Genomic DNA, 15706 nt, shown 5'->3' with positions numbered 1-15706 from the left:
ATGTGGATAAAGGTGAACCGGTAGATGTAGTGTACTTGGATTTTCAGAAGGCATTTGACAAAGTTCCTCATGAGAGGCTTCTAGGAAAAGTAAAAAGTCATGGGATAGGTGGCGATGTCCTTTCGTGGATTACAAACTGGCTAAAAAACAGGAAACAGAGAGTAGGATTAAATGGACAATTTTCTCAGTGGAAGGGAGTGGGCAGTGGAGTGCCTCAGGGATCTGTACTGGGACTCTTCCTTTTCAATATATTTATAAATGATCTGGAAAGAAATACGACGAGTGATGTAATCAAATTTGCAGTTGACACAAAATTGTTCAGAGTAGTTAAATCACAAGCAGATTGTGATAAATTGCAGGAAGACCTTGTGAGGCTGGAAAATTGGGCATCTAAATGGCAGATGAAATTTAATGTGGACAAGTGCAAGGTGATGCATATAGGGAAAAATAACCCTGCTATAGTTACACAATGTTAGGTTCCATATTAGGTGCTACTACCCAAGAAAGAGATCTAGGCGTCATAGTGGATAACACATTGAAATCGTCGGTTCAGTGTGCTGCGGCAGTCAAAAAAGCAAACAGAATGTTGGGAATTATTAGAAAGGGAATGGTGAATAAAACGGAAAATGTCATAATGCCTCTGTATCGCTCCATGGTGAGACCTCACCTTGAATATTGTGTACAATTCTGGTCGCCGCATCTCAAAAAAGATATAATTGCGATGGAGAAGGTACAGAGAAGGCTACCAAAATGATAAGGGGAATGGAACAGCTCCCCTATGAGGAAAGACTAAAGAGGTTAGGACTTTTCAGCTTGGAGAAGAGACGGCTGAGGGGGGATATGATAGAGGTATTTAAAATCATGAGAGGTCTAGAACGGGTAGATGTGAATTGGTTTTTTACTCTTTCGGATAATAGAAAGACTAGGGGGCACTCCATGAAGTTAGCATGTGGCACATTTAAAACTAATCGGAGAAAGTTCTTTTTCACTCAACGCACAATTAAACTCTGGAATTTGTTGCCAGAGGATGTGGTTAGTGCAGTTAGTGTAGCTGTGTTTAAAAAAGGATTGGATAAGTTCTTGGACGAGAAGTCCATTACCTGCTATTAATTAAGTTGACTTATATAATAACCACCGCTATTATTAGCAATGGTAACATGGAATAGACTTAGTTTTTGGGTACTTGCCAGGTTCTTATGGCCTGGATTGGCCACTGTTGGAAACAGGATGCTGGGCTTGATGAACCCTTGGTCTGACCCAGTATGGCATATTCTTATGTTCTTATGTTCTTAAATCTGTGTTTGTCTGTCTGGAGTTTAGCCTGACACTGTGGTCCCTCACGGGACTGCCCCCCAGTGGGCGTGGTCAGCTGCCACAGTGTCCAAGGATCCACCCAAACACCAATAACCATAACAAGCTAATAATGTACACAGAGGCAGCATATAAATGTTGAATAGTGTTGCCAAGAGTGCTGAACCCTGGGGGACACCTGTATCGATTGGGAAGGTGTCAGATATGTGATTGCCCAGTTTGACTTCGAATGTCCTATCTGCTAGGAAGGAAGAGAACCATTTGATAACATTTCCATCTCTTCCAATTGTTCTGAACTGATGACATAGCAGGATATGGTCCAATGTGTCGAAGGCTGCTATCAAATCAATTAGAACCAGGATATAAGATTCATTATTGTCAAACCCCTGTAGTACAGGGTCTGTTAAAGAAATGAGTAAAGTTTCTGTTGAACTATATTTTCTGAATCCAAAGTAGTTTGGATATAGAATATTATTGTCTTCTAGGTGGTTTTCTAGTTGGAGTAACACTGCTTTTTCAAGGACTTTAGTGATAAAAGGCAAGTTGGATATAGATCTATAATTGTCCCAATTGTCAGTTCTGCCTGTTTTATTTTTTAGGAATGGTTTAATCATGGCTTAACCATCTCCATTATTGTTTACATGTTTGAATTAATAACCTGTCCTTTCTCTTCTTTCTCTGCCAAGTTCCAATCTCCCTGTTATATGTAACTGCATTTTCCGCACCACTGTTTTTAGTTTATGTTTACGATGCACCCCTGTTCTATGTGAACCAGCATGATGGGACTGCGTTCTCGAATGCCGGTATATAAAAACCCAAAATAAATAAATAAAATAAAATAAATGGCTTGTCATGGCAGCAATGCTGTTACATCCCACACAGCCATCCCCCATGTCTGTGCCGTTTGCCACAAACACATAGCCAGAGATGGAATAGAAAAAGAAGCATCTCTCTTACCTATGAGCCAACCGTCACCCTACAGGCCATCTTTCAAAATCTGCCTAAGTATAAAAGAATTGTGTGCGGCTCCCGGGTACCTGCCCACCACATCTCCTCCCTGTCAAGGGGTGGAATGATGGCCACATAAGTGCAATTGATAGCTCCCAGAATAATGGAAAAGTTTGCGAAGGCATAAAAGCCTCTCTTCAAGTCCATCAAGTCCTGCCTATCCCGAGGAAATGCTATGTAGTGATTAATACAGTCAGAGACAGCTGTTATGACCTGGTCCAGACAGTGGGAAAAAGTGGTTTGTCACATTCCCCCCATGACCCCTACTGTCGTTTAGAAGGAGCTGCTTGCCATGAAATGCAGGGTGGCCAACAGTTTGGTGAGGCTGGGCACAGCGTGGGACCTTTCCATGACGAGAGCCAGATCCTCTTGGATTTCTTCATATAATTCCAGGATAGCCCGAGAGCTGAGGCAATACCTACATAATCTTTTGGCATGCCCAGCAAGGATGCTCATGGAGGAAAGATGTGTTCCCTGTATCTTCTCCGCAGTGGCCACCTGCGTGCCAGATGCTGTTCTGGTCCTCAACCGTGCAGGGCCAGGGGGCTCTGCCTCTGATGCAGGGACTTCCCTAGAAGGGCTTGGAACTGTCCTCGTCTCTTCTTGAGGTTGTTGTTGTTGTTGTTTGCAGCGAGCCTCCCAAAGCATCCAGTATCTCCCAACAATTAAACTTGCCACAAACATTATGGCTTTAGGAAGCTAGGCCAGGTAAGAACAGGTGATTTTATTGGGCCAGGAAGGTCTGGTAAATGTGTCCATTAGAGTACCTCTTTTTATCGCACGTGATAATCGCTGTGATAATATCTGCGATATCAGCCACGGGAGCGTGATAAATAATTTTTTTACCATACTGCACAAAAAAAAAAGATGTACCGTATTTTTCGCTCCATAAGACGCACCTGACCATAAGACGCACCTAGGATTCAGAGGGGGAAAATTAAAAAAAAAAAAATTGTGCTAAACCGGCTCTGCGTCTGGGCGTCTTATGGAGCAAATTAGGGGAGTGCATAGTTTTTTTTTTTCTCCCCATTTTGTTTTCGGGTCTGGGGAGGGCCATTTCGGTCCACTCCCCAGATCAGAAAATTTTTCTTTCTGTGGGAACCCCCAAACCCTTTAAATTAACAACCTCCACCCCCCTGACCCCCCCAAGACCTGCCGAATTAATTTCCTGCAACCCCCCACCCTCCTGACCCCCCCAAGACCTGCCGAATTAATTTCCTGCAACCCCCCACCCTCCTGACCCCCCCAAGACCTGCCAAACGTCCCTGGTGGTCCAGCGGGTGTCCAGGAGCGGTCCGGGAACGATCTCCTGGGCGTGAGCCGTCGGCTGCCAGTAAACAAAATGGCGCCGACGGCCCTATGCCCTCACTATGTCACTGAGACCGACCAATAGCAGCGGTCGGTCTCAGTGACATAGTGAGGGCATAGGGCCGTCGGCGCCATTTTGTTTACTGGCAGCCGACGGCTCACGCCCAGGAGATCGTTCCCGGACCGCTCCTGGACCCCCGCTGGACCACCAGGGACGTTTGTCAGGTCTTGGGGGGGTCAGGAGGGTGGGGGGTTGCAGGAAATTAATTCGGCAGGTCTTGGGGGAGTCGGGGGGGGGGGGTGATTGTTAGATTTTTGTTTGGTTTTTTTTTTATATTCGCTCCATAAGACGCACATACATTTTCCCCCCACCTTTGGGGGAAAAAAAGTGCGTCTTATGGAGCGAAAAATACGGTAGTTATTTCCAACATTAAATCCCATGTTAGTGTGTGTTACTGTATCACATTCTGTGCTAGGAGTCCTTCATTTCCATTTACTCCACCCAAATTCTGCCCACTCAATTACTCAATTTTAATTTGCATATGCATTTTGCATTGCGGTGTTTATCTCGCGCGTTATGGCGTTAACACGCGCGATAAAGCTCTATGCATTTTGTTAAATGACCCAGTAGGTTTGGAGAAGTAGTTTCAGATTGGTTTAACATTAATTCTAGTGTTCCCCAAGGGTCTGCTCTGTCTGCCATGCTATTTAATCTATATTTAGCCAAATATTTCCTGCTTAGGAGCTAACTATAATATTTACGCAGATGACATTCAATTTTTCAAACTGTGTACTGCTTGGACTCTTACTCTCAATTTAATAAGTCTATTCCTAAATTCTGTTAAAAGATGGTTAGAACATTATAGACTCCAATTAAATATTTAAAAAAATGAAATACTGCTGCTGTCAGCAGTTAGGTCTCCACTTACTTAATACAACTCCAACGACATTATCTTTTTAAATCAACAACTGAACATCAAGGAAACAACCAGAAATCTTGGTGTAATACTTGACACCAATCTGTCAATAAAAAACCACATTTCATAGGTGGTCAAATCTTCCCTTTATAAACTATGAATGCTGAGGCACATTAAACCTTTTCTGAAACCCCAGTACTTCAGATCCATTTTACCAGCTCTTGTATTAAGTCCCTTTGATTACTGTAATTCTCTAAACCTTGGCCTCCCTACAAGTGTAATTCATCCACGTCAGCTTATACAAAATTTGTCCACCAGAATACTTACTGACACTAAATCATGCAACTACATCACACCAGTACTCTCAGCACTACATTGGTTACCAGTAAAGTGGAGAGTCCAGTATAAAAGTTTAACAGACATCTACAATATCATCCACAAAGAATCAATAGATTGGTTAAGCTCCACTCTTTGCCTTCCAGGCAACTACGTTCAGCTAATAAAAATCTACTTAAAATTACAACAATTAAAATAGATAGACTAGACATAACCAGAAACAGAACAATATCCATCTAGGCCCGCACTTTTAGAATTCATAACCAGAGCAAATATGATTAACGCCCATTTTAAAATCATTTAAGAAAACTCAAAACATACTTGTTCACTTCAGCATTCAAGGCCCAGTGAAACAGGATTGCTTATTTTTGCTTACCTATTATGGATTATTACAGTAAATAATTTTCTTGTCTTGCATTTTTTATGACTTGTTTTCTTATCCTGCATTTTATTGCTTGTCTTGCATTTTTATTGTTTGTTTTTTGTTTATGATTATGGATGTATAATACCGTATTCTGCCATGAACTATCAAAGTAATGTGTGGAATATAGCATTTTTATAAATGAAATGAATGTTTCATTTCCTCTTTTGATCCTGCTTCCATTAATGGTTAATACCGGGAGGGATGTAATATGTAACTAAACAATGTAAGTAGAAAAATAAATTACATAAGCATACTATCCAAGAAATGTCATCTTGATAATTTTAGTTTCTCTATTTTAGTTTCAGTGCTGTGGGAAGATATCATGGTTCAAACATGAAAAAAACTCTGATCAGGAGATGTGTCCTTTAAATACATCAGATGGAAGAGAGGTAAGAAAGGGCACTGGAGACACTGAGAGGAAGATAATTTCTTGGGAAACAGCAATAGTGACAAAGAGGCAAGGAAGGGCACTGGAGACACCAAAAGGAAGATAATTCCCTGGGTAGCAATTGTGATATTTTCATTTATTTATTTATTTATTTATTTATTTTAGATTTTTATAATTCCACTTTTTGCACTTTTTTTCAGCATCTCAAAGCGGATTAAATTCAGATATCACCTCAGGAAAACTCAACTGAGGGAGGACCATAAGGTATAATCACAGGAGAGTGGGGTGAATCCATTTTCTTCCTCACGCCTCCTTCATTATCTATCTATATAGACAGATATAGATAGATAGGTAGATATATATATATTTTTTTTTTTTTTAAGTAATCCCCAGTAGGGAGGTACACATCCATCATCTGCTGGAGAATACTGGCAGGTTGATGCCGGTGCAGGGGTAAATATACTGTGACATCAACTTTGCTCTGTCTCCATCTGCTGGTGCATAACCCACTGGTGTGGATTAACCTGTCCGAATGCTAAGAAATCATTGTTGTAAGTTATTTCTTACATTCAGATCTTTCATCTGATAAAGCTCTTTTCATTAATATCTGTTACAATGGTAATTTATTTATTTAAAAATGTTTATATACCGCTTTTACCGCTTTTACCGCTTTTACAATTCGAAAGAATTAATCAAAACGGTTTACAACCAAACATGCATAACATAACAGTAATGGTTTATCTTCCCTTAAAAGTACTTGCTGTCTGTCCTTTACCTACCTTTCTGCTAATATAGCTCAATGATTCATCTCCTGCTCAGTGCTTCTTATTCTGTCTCTTACATTTATCTCCTGCTCTATCCCAGGGAATTATCTTCTGCTCAGTGTCGCCAGCACCATTGAGGCTATTCTTAAGCAGGCCTCAAGTCAGTGGCATTGAATTGTAGATGGCCTCTTGTGGCTCGCTGTTGGATCGCTATGCCTTGCTCTCTCTCAGGAAGTTGATGAGTCTGGTTTGAATTTGGAGCAGTGCTCTACAGCCTCTCCATCGTGGATAAGCCTGATCTCTTCTGATCTCGGAAGCTAAGCTGGGTTGAGAGCCAGCTATGTCTGACGAATTGGAGCCGAGACAATTCAGAGCCTACTCTGTCGAAATGGCCTTTTAAGGATTACTCTGATTTGGGAGTGAAAAAAAAAACAAAATGGCCAATATGGTGAGTCCCAGGTGCCATGGTTACTGGAGGATTAACAACAGGCACGATATGTCATGCTGGGGATTTCCAAATGTTTTTGATTCTAAGGAAGAGTGAATTTTCTTAGGGCTCGATCTTTGAGTAGGTTAGTTCCAGGCAGCCCATATGGGGCGTGGGCTCAAGTGGTAGTGCCCCCCACACCTGAACCCCTCAATGAAGGCGTGCCGACCCACTCCCAGGAACAGGAGGTAGGGGGTCACTGGTCTCTCCTTTTATTGGAGATGGAGCAAGACCAGTTGGGTGATAAGAGATGGCTATGTTCTGGAGCTTCTCAGCATTCCTTGGGACATTTTCATGGTGTCTCCCTGCAGCTCTCCTCAGAAGAGACAGACAGTGGAGTGTACATTGTCAAGGTTCCTGAGCCTGCTAGCTGTGATCCAGGGCCCATGTCTCAAGCTAATTCAGGCTGATATTCCTTCACCCCATTCTGGATCTCAAAGGAGTCAATCAGCTTTTGCAAGTGATTAATTCCTGCATGAAAATCTTTCACTCGCTGATAATAACAGTACAGTCGGAAGAGTTTATTAAGTCTCTGGGTTGTCAGAGGAGTATCTGCATATTCCCATCCAATTGGAGCATTAACGGTTTTCTGCGTTTCACTGTTTTGAGGTGACAGTATCACTTTTTGAGTGCTACACTTCCGTTTTGACACCGTATCCAGAACCTTCTCTAAGGTCATGAAGCTGGTAGCGGCAGTGTTGAAAAAGGATGGCATGCTGTTCCACCTATACTCGTTGATTGGCTAATTTGGGCCAAGCGCTATGAAAAAGAATTTTCAGGCCCTGTTGTAAGGTGATCTCCTTCATGCAGGAACTAGATTGGGGGTGAACTTGGCCAAGAGCAATCTGCAGCCATTCCAGTCACTGGAGTATCTAGGTGTTCATTTTCAATGCGAAGCAAGACAGGTGACCCTGTCAGGGGTCTGCATTCAGAACTGATAGTACAGGTGCAACTATTAACAGAAACAATACGCCTGGTGGTGTGGTCTTATCTTCAGGTGGACAGGTTGATGGCAGCCACCCAAGAGGTGGTTCTGTGGGCAAGGTTGCATTTGCATTCTCTTCGGCACACACTGCTTATACATTGGAATCCACAATCTCAGAACTCCTTGATACAATTTCAGTTATCGGTGGAGATCAACATCCGACTGCAAGTGGTGGTTGCAAGTGGCTCATCTAATGAGGGGTGTTCCCCTACAAACACTGGACTGGCTACTAAACATGACAGATACAAGCCTCCAGGGTTGGGAGGCTCACTGTCAAGAGTTGAAAGCGCAGGGGCATTGCAGTACAGAAGAGTACCTCTGGAGCATCAATTGGCTGGAAGCAGTTTAGTAGACATGCTAATGATTTGGCTGTCGCTTGCAGGGTCAAGTGATCCGAATAATGTCAGACAATGCGACAACAGTGGTGGTGTACATCATCGACAGGCAGGAACTAAGAGCCAGCAAGTATCACAGGAAATAGCCCAATTCATGGAATGGGCGAAAGTACATCTACAGAAGATCTCAGCCTCACACATTGCAGGAAAAGACTTTCTCAGAAGAGAGAGTCTGAATACAGGAAAAAGGGAATGGTACAACAAATTGTTCTAACTCATAGTGGGTTGCCGGGACCTTCCGTTTCTAGGCTTGCTGGCAACATCGCGCAATGCGAAGGTTCCTCGCTTCTTCAGCTCCAGGAGAGATCTGATGTTTTCGGGCATTGATGCCCTCATGCAGGAGGGGCTGGAAGGCAAGCTTCTGTATGCCTTTTCCCTGTGGCTCATGTTGGACAGAATGATTTGAGGATTCAAGGCTCATACGGGGTTGGTACTTCTGGTGGTGCCAGATTAGCCCAGGAAGCTGTGATAATCAGATTTACGGAGGCTTCTAGTGGAATATCCTCTCCGATTACTGGTCCACAGTGATCTGCTATGGCAGAGGCCTATTCTTCTTGAAGATCCGACTTGATTTTTGTCTTACAATGTGGCCTTTGAGAAGGCTCGGTTGCTGAAGCATGGGTGGCCCACTGCTGTGTTTTCCAACTTGCTTTGAGCTTGACAGTTATTCACTTCCTTAGTTTATGTTTTTGTTTGGCGAATGTTTTAAAGTTGGTGTGAGGAATGAGGGGTTCATCCTCATTCGGTTAAAATCCTGTTCAGTTTAGTTTTTTTCAGGATGGGTTGTGTAAGGATTTGGCTCTTAATTCCTTAAAGGTACAGATGGCGGCTCAGGCTTATTCCAAGGTCCAGTATTTTAGTTTGTACAAAGTTTCTCTTTCTTTCTTTCTTTCTTTCTACCTTTTCCTCCATAGCTATTTAGTTCTTTTAAGTTATTATATATAATCTCTGAATGTTTTTACGATATTTATATCTTACACCATTTGCGTTTAACTATGACATGTTATTCTGTTCATTATATTTTCCTCCTTTCAGTTCAATGTAAGCCGGTATGATGTGCCTCACGAATGTCGGCAAAGAAAAGTCTATAAATAAATACATAAAATAAATAAATAAATGGTGAACCCTTATCAGCCCATCCTGTTGTGGCACGGCCTTGAATGGGATGAAGCATCTTCACGCCCCCTTCTGGTTGCCAGTGCCCTTATGGTGTCTTAATCTGGTTCTGGAATTCTGGCGGGTCCCATCTTTAGATCACTACATAACCTCTTCCTGAGGTTACTTACTAGAGGACAATGTTCTGTGCTTAGAGTTTCCAAACTGTGGGCTCTGTCTTGCCAGGTATCTTCTGGAGTGGTCCCATTACAAACTATTTCATCCTTTTGGCCAAAGGTGGTCTCGGATTTTCACTAGAATTAATCCCTGCTAACTCTGGGCAGGGAGAGAGAAGTGGATGAATATCGCCTGTTAACGGGCCTTGGGTGTCAAGCGGTATATCTTGAAGTATTGGTAGTTTCTGAACCTTTCAGGAAGATGGACCACGGTGGGAGTTAACAGGGTGAGCCGGCATCGCGGGCTACGACAGCCAGCTGAATTAAACAGGTTATTACAATCACGTCATAGATGGATGCTCAGCAGCTGTTCCCTAGTCAGGATAGCGCTCATTCCACTAAGGCTCAGGCAGTGTCATGGGCGGAGATTAGAGGGTTGTCTCCTGTCGAGATTTGCTGAGCTACGACTTGTCTTTTTCGCCTGGATGTGCAAGCCGGGAGGATGCAGCCTTCACATGTGCAGTGTTGATCAGCCTCCCACCTTGTTCTGAAGTAGCTTTAATACATCCCATTGGTGTGAATTAACCTATGCAAATGCTAAGAAAGGAGAAATTATTACATACTTGATAATTTCCTTTTCTTTAGTGAGGACAGGTTAATCCACTTTTCCGCCCTTGGCTGCTAGATGGTAGTGCTATTGTCCTACTGAGTGGCTGCGTCTCCGGGGATTACTGGTAAGTGGCAAATCCAGGTCCCTAGATTAGTGATATTACACTCCTTGTCTGCACTCAATGTTTTCGTGTTAACTGAGTGTTGGAATGATAGTTTTAATGCTAATGATCATGTATTCTTTAGTTGTCCACCAGTTGGCTTTTGCAGAGAATACTGGCAGGCTGATGCCGGTGCAGGGGTATATATACCGTGACGTCAGCTTTGCTCCGTCTCCATCTGCTGGAGACGGTGCAAAGCTGATGCATAACCCATTGCTGGTGCATAACCCATTGCTGTGGATTAACCTGTCCTCACTAAAGATATGTGAACCAATGTGATGGCCATGGTTGAATATCGGTATACAAAAAACAAAGAAAGAAAGAAAAGGAAATTACATTATTTGTGTCTGATGAAGGCTCAAATTTACACATCTGTGTTAAGGGGTGGTGGGGATCTCTAGCCCAAGGAATGCTCTTTAGTCATTTCCATGATTTATAGCTGCTACAAAGGGGCCCTGTGTGTGTCACTTATGTGGAGCCTAGAAATAAGAGCAAAGTGGTTCACCACGAGTGTGGGTGTCTAAGTGACGATGTTTTTCCTTGGATTCAGTATGCTTCTTTAATGTTGCTAAAATGGAATTAGGGAGCCTGATAGAGGCTGTTAAAAGCAGTGTCTAATCTTTGAGTTTTGCCTTCCCTCTGTGTTTGCAATAGTAGTGAACTGTATTAGAAATAATTTACTTTTTAAAAAAGTTGTATCTTTGTTCTATTGCAATAAAATGGAGATCTAGAAAGTAACACCCCCAGTCTGGTACTGCAAGATGTGCCCAACCAGTGTACTATTGCCAGGATGTGCATTCTGAGGCTCTGTGTGTATCAGAATCCATGTGCAAGTGCACTAGAGTCTAAATGTGCAGCCACAGTTAGCAGCAAGAGCATAGTTTCAATCACTTCAGTACTCTCATGCACTTCATGTCCCATTTTAGGACTGCCTGCAGGCCATGGAAGGATTTCTGAAGAAACATATGAGCTTTGTCTCAGGGCTGCTGCTTATCACACTGCCCTTTATGGTAACTTGCTTTTATCTCTAGAGTTTTGCTCTACTTTCATAACTTGGGTGGGATGAGGCAGATTTTGGCCACTGGCATACAGTAAGTAGCCGGCGCTCAGGCATGGATCTCATCCTTCATTATTATTATGACATTTTTCTGCACCCTCTCTGCCTTAGAACCTGCCTTGCACTGGGTAAATCTTAAAATCAATTGCACCCATGATTTTACATCATATATGTTTGCAAGATATTATGATCATAAAGCAGGTTTGTGTGCTATTTAGATGAAAGCTGCCTTGTGAATGCAGAACTGTTGTTAAGATTTATATACCTCTGAACCACACACATTTAGCGGCTTACATGCATGATAATTAATCTCATGCTTACCTGCTGCAGATATCTGATTATTCATTTATGGAATGCTTTCAACCACTTAGCTTTTTTTTTTCTCAGCAAATCAAACCTTTTCTTAGCTGTCTCATTTGGCTCAACTGAGGTCCTACTGCCTTCTAAAGATACTTCTTATTCAGTGACTCCTGCCTTGTGACTCTCTGATTCTCTTCTTTCATGCCAGCTCCACAATGCTTCCTTGATGTCGCTCTTCCTCACTTCCCAGCTTCAGGCTCTCCACTTCTAGCCCCTCATTGCCTTTTGGCTGCAGAGGGAAAAACAACCACTGGGGAAATAGTAAAAAAAAAAAAAAAAAAAGAAGAAAGAGGAAAGTAGGGTGCAGGAGGGAGAAATGACAGAGAGGCGCTCATAACCATAGTCTTGTAATGGAGGTAAGGAGCTGATCACAGAAAGATGAAGGAGCTAACTAGGAAGTAGTATAGAGAGGTATTTGAAGACAGAGCCTGGATGAGTGATTCTAGGAGTAAACAGGGAAATGATTGGAGGTATAGACTGGAGGGTAATTGGAGTGACACAGAGAGAAGAGAGGTTAGAGGACGTGAGAAAAAAAGGAGACTGGAAAGTAAGAAAAGAAGGGAGAAACAGGAAAGTGAGAGACCATGGGAGTGATGACAGAAATACGGGGAAACAAGAGACAGCAACATTAATAAGTCCCCCAACTACAGCAGAGCAAAGAAAATACATTTTGAGGTTGCTAATCAAAGAACTGGAAAACCTTTGAGTTATCCGATAAGTGCCAAGTTTTGAATATCGCACTTATCTGGATAATATTTATCTGGATAAGAGGAAGGCATTTTGGGGGCATCCCAGGGTTGAGTTAGCTGAATAAATTGTTTGGCTGTCTTTAGATATGGCCAAGAGCCGGGTTAAAATTATCTGGGATCCTGGCAGTCCAGAGTGTCTTGTTCTCCATTAGCGAACATATAGCATGAGCAAGGATATGACTGGTAGAGCTTTTATTTATCTTATTTGAAACTAAAGTACAGGGGACTATTTTTGTTTTGTTCCTGTCCATTTTCATCATTGCTATCTTTTCTTTCTATCTAGGTGTGTGGAATGGTTTTAACATCCTTCCTCTTCTTCTCCATCCACTTTGGTATCACCTGGAACCGAAAAGGCAAATACACATTAACACCGCAGTAGTAGGTCACTGCAAGGACATGGCCTCCCCAGGTCTAGGCAGCTAGTGTTAATATTTGCAGCTATTTTTCTAAAGGCATTTCTTAGCTGGGTGATAGAAGATTAGGTAATATGTATACTTTTTATTGGTTCAGACAAGCTCATATGATCAACAAAGTGAACTATTACCCTCCAAAGAAGTCAAGAGGCAGGCAGTAGTTAAGACATCATCATCAAATTTCCTTCTGTATTTTCTTTGAATAGTATCACAAAGCAAGGAGTATAGAGTAGACTGCCACATGCACCAAATAATGGCAAAATATTGTCTTCCTCAGGAGGGAGTAATGACTTTCAGAAACTTTGGGCTTCAAGCAATAAAGTTCTGATGGTTTCTGTATCTCCTTGGCTTTAATATCTTTCATTACTGATTTCACTGGCAGTATTTAACAATCCAGTTATAGGTAAATATAAATTGATAATGTTATCAACAGTGTAGCAAATAGAAAGAATTATGTAACGTTTTCACTGTTGGGTGAATCTGACAGTCTATATTTGCTGTATGAGATGGCTGCAGAACTGCAGGTAAAGGACATGTGATATTATCACATGACTGTCACCTAGAGTTAGCTGGCAGGTAAGATGTGGTTTCTGTGCGAGGTCCGAAGTGAATAACAGAGAGAACATATTTCTAGCATGTGCACTGAGAAATTCACCATTACAGCAGGATTACACAGGAATAAAGAAAGGAAAATCAAAACTTTTAATCACTTTGTGAAATTGAAAACATTACACGCATTAAAAAAATAAGGCAATTTCATTCAGTGACTTGGAATGTGCTGTTATTGTTATTTCAGTATACAGTAAGACATAAGTGTTCACAAACAAGAAAATAAAATGTTTAACAAATCAAGGACATGATGAGCTCTTGCAGTTACTTTATAGTCCCTGAAATCTTGAGCAAACGCTCAAACTTTTATATTATAATCTTTCTACATAGAATTGCACACCGCAATCTTTAAAATTTTCAAAAGCAGCTGAGACTTGTTCCTTAAATAAAAATAATTTTCTAGAACAACATGCTGTGTGCTGTTTTATTCTAATGCTGTTTTTGAGCATTGGGGTTATAAAACTATGGAGCATGATTTTAGAATATGCCCTGTATGTTTGTCTTGCTTAGATTGTAAGCTCTACCGAGAAGGAACTCTCTTTCTTATGTGTTTTTGTACAGCGCTGTAAAAGTGAAAAGCAGTAGAATATTAAAAGCTAATAAAGATGGGCAAAAAGAGCCGGAAAGCTCGACGCCTCAGGAAAGCATTTTATTTGAACCAGTGGATGATGGGCAATATTTCTCAGGATCTCCAAGCTAGTGTAAACCGGCTGAAGGCAAGCGTACACTACTCTGGGTCCCTTCTGCTTGCTGCCTGAGACACGGTGTCATCATGCGGCTCCTGATGTTACTAGATGAAATCTGGGGGCTTCACTGCCTTCCCATGAAGAGGGGCCCCTAACTAACCCCTCCCCCCTTCTACAGGAACAGGACAGAGCTGCAGAAACCTCACAATTTTTCATGGAGCATGTGCAATTTGCCAACAACAACTTGGAGATTTCACCAAGATTTTTCCACAGCTGACTGCAGCTTTTTAGAAGTTTCCACTGTAGTGTGCAGAAATGGAATAAAAAGCCCAGCAGCAGGCAAGACTTGCCAAGAAGAGAAATTATTTTGAAGGTGAAATAAGAAAACAAGTAAAAAGTTCAATATTTTAATTTGCCTCAGTTCCGTCTACTTCTCTGGATCCTGAAGTTGCTCTGGTGGCTTGCAATTATGCAGACTTCAATGTACCATGTACAGATTTTTCAGCCAAAAATATCCCTCTGCTAGTCACTACACCCTCCAAATGTATAAATCACTGATCTCTTTGTAAGTGCCTATAAATTCTCAAAGGGGGCAATGCAAATCAGTACGCTCAGCCGAGCACACTGTTTAACCTGCAGTTGGACGCGGGTTGTGTGAGCGCTACCTAATCCCCTTATGCAATAAGGGGATTAGCGCCTCCACAACGCATGTCCAACGCATGGCGAAACTAATAGCACTCATCACGTGCAAATGCATGTTGATGAGGCTATTAGAGAATCACCTGAAATGCAAAAAAAAAGTGTCTAAAACGCACATTTTTACACTCAAACATTGTACAGAAAAGCCGAAAATTCTTCTTTTCTGTACATCTTCCTACTTAATATCGTTGCGATAAAAAAGTGCCGGCAGTCAGGTTTGGGAAACAGACACTCGGTTAACATGCATCCGTTTCCCGAACCCCTGGCTGTGCGTCGATTAGGAAAACAGACGCTGATAAATTCAGCGTCCATTTTCTAAACCGGCAGACAGCCGACTGCTCGCAGGCTCCCACTGTCAAGGAGGCGCTAGGGGCAATCAATCGACCCTAGCGCCTCTTTGACAACGCGACCCCTAATTTAAATATTGCATGGCGCCCCGAGGATGGGTGCCAGGGAGGGCATTAGGAAAGCAGGCACTGAACACTCAGCGCCTGCTTTCATCACTTTTTTTTTTTGCATCGGCCCCAAAGTTTGGAAATCACAGCCCTAACCATTTCTAGGTAATTAGGGGACACGCAAAAACATCAGTACAATCAAATAAGCCTCTCTTATGGTAACATCAAGGCTAAAAATGTGGAGAGGGAATCTAGAAAAAAAAAAGTCTGCGGTCCGAAGAGTGCAACATGGCTGCTTTAGACTCGGTCTTAGGAAATTGTATTGGGGTAAATTTTCAAAGATTTTTGCTTTATACTTGGGTAAAAATAGCCAG

General features: G+C 42.1%; 1 protein-coding gene across 4 annotated transcripts in view; it reads left to right on the top strand.

Moving 5' to 3' along the window:
- The window catches only part of TSPAN32 (tetraspanin 32), a 61084-nt gene extending 47286 nt beyond the window's left edge, over positions 1-13798 (top strand). For 3 of the 4 annotated variants that reach the window (XM_029582933.1, XM_029582935.1, XM_029582932.1), the window contains 3 exons: positions 5604-5693; positions 11291-11374; positions 12814-13798. In XM_029582933.1, coding sequence (XP_029438793.1) covers positions 5604-5693; positions 11291-11374; positions 12814-12909 — 270 coding nt within the window. In that variant the 3' untranslated portion in view covers positions 12910-13798. The remainder of the gene's footprint in view (positions 1-5603; positions 5694-11290; positions 11375-12813) is intronic. The other variant, XM_029582934.1, reaches the window with a different exon arrangement.
- Positions 13799-15706: the final 1908 nt, after the last annotated feature.

Source organism: Rhinatrema bivittatum, chromosome 17, assembly GCF_901001135.1.
Source record: "Rhinatrema bivittatum chromosome 17, aRhiBiv1.1, whole genome shotgun sequence".
NCBI classification, from domain to species: Eukaryota; Metazoa; Chordata; class Amphibia; order Gymnophiona; family Rhinatrematidae; genus Rhinatrema; species Rhinatrema bivittatum.
This window is presented reverse-complemented; position numbering and strand designations above follow the sequence as displayed.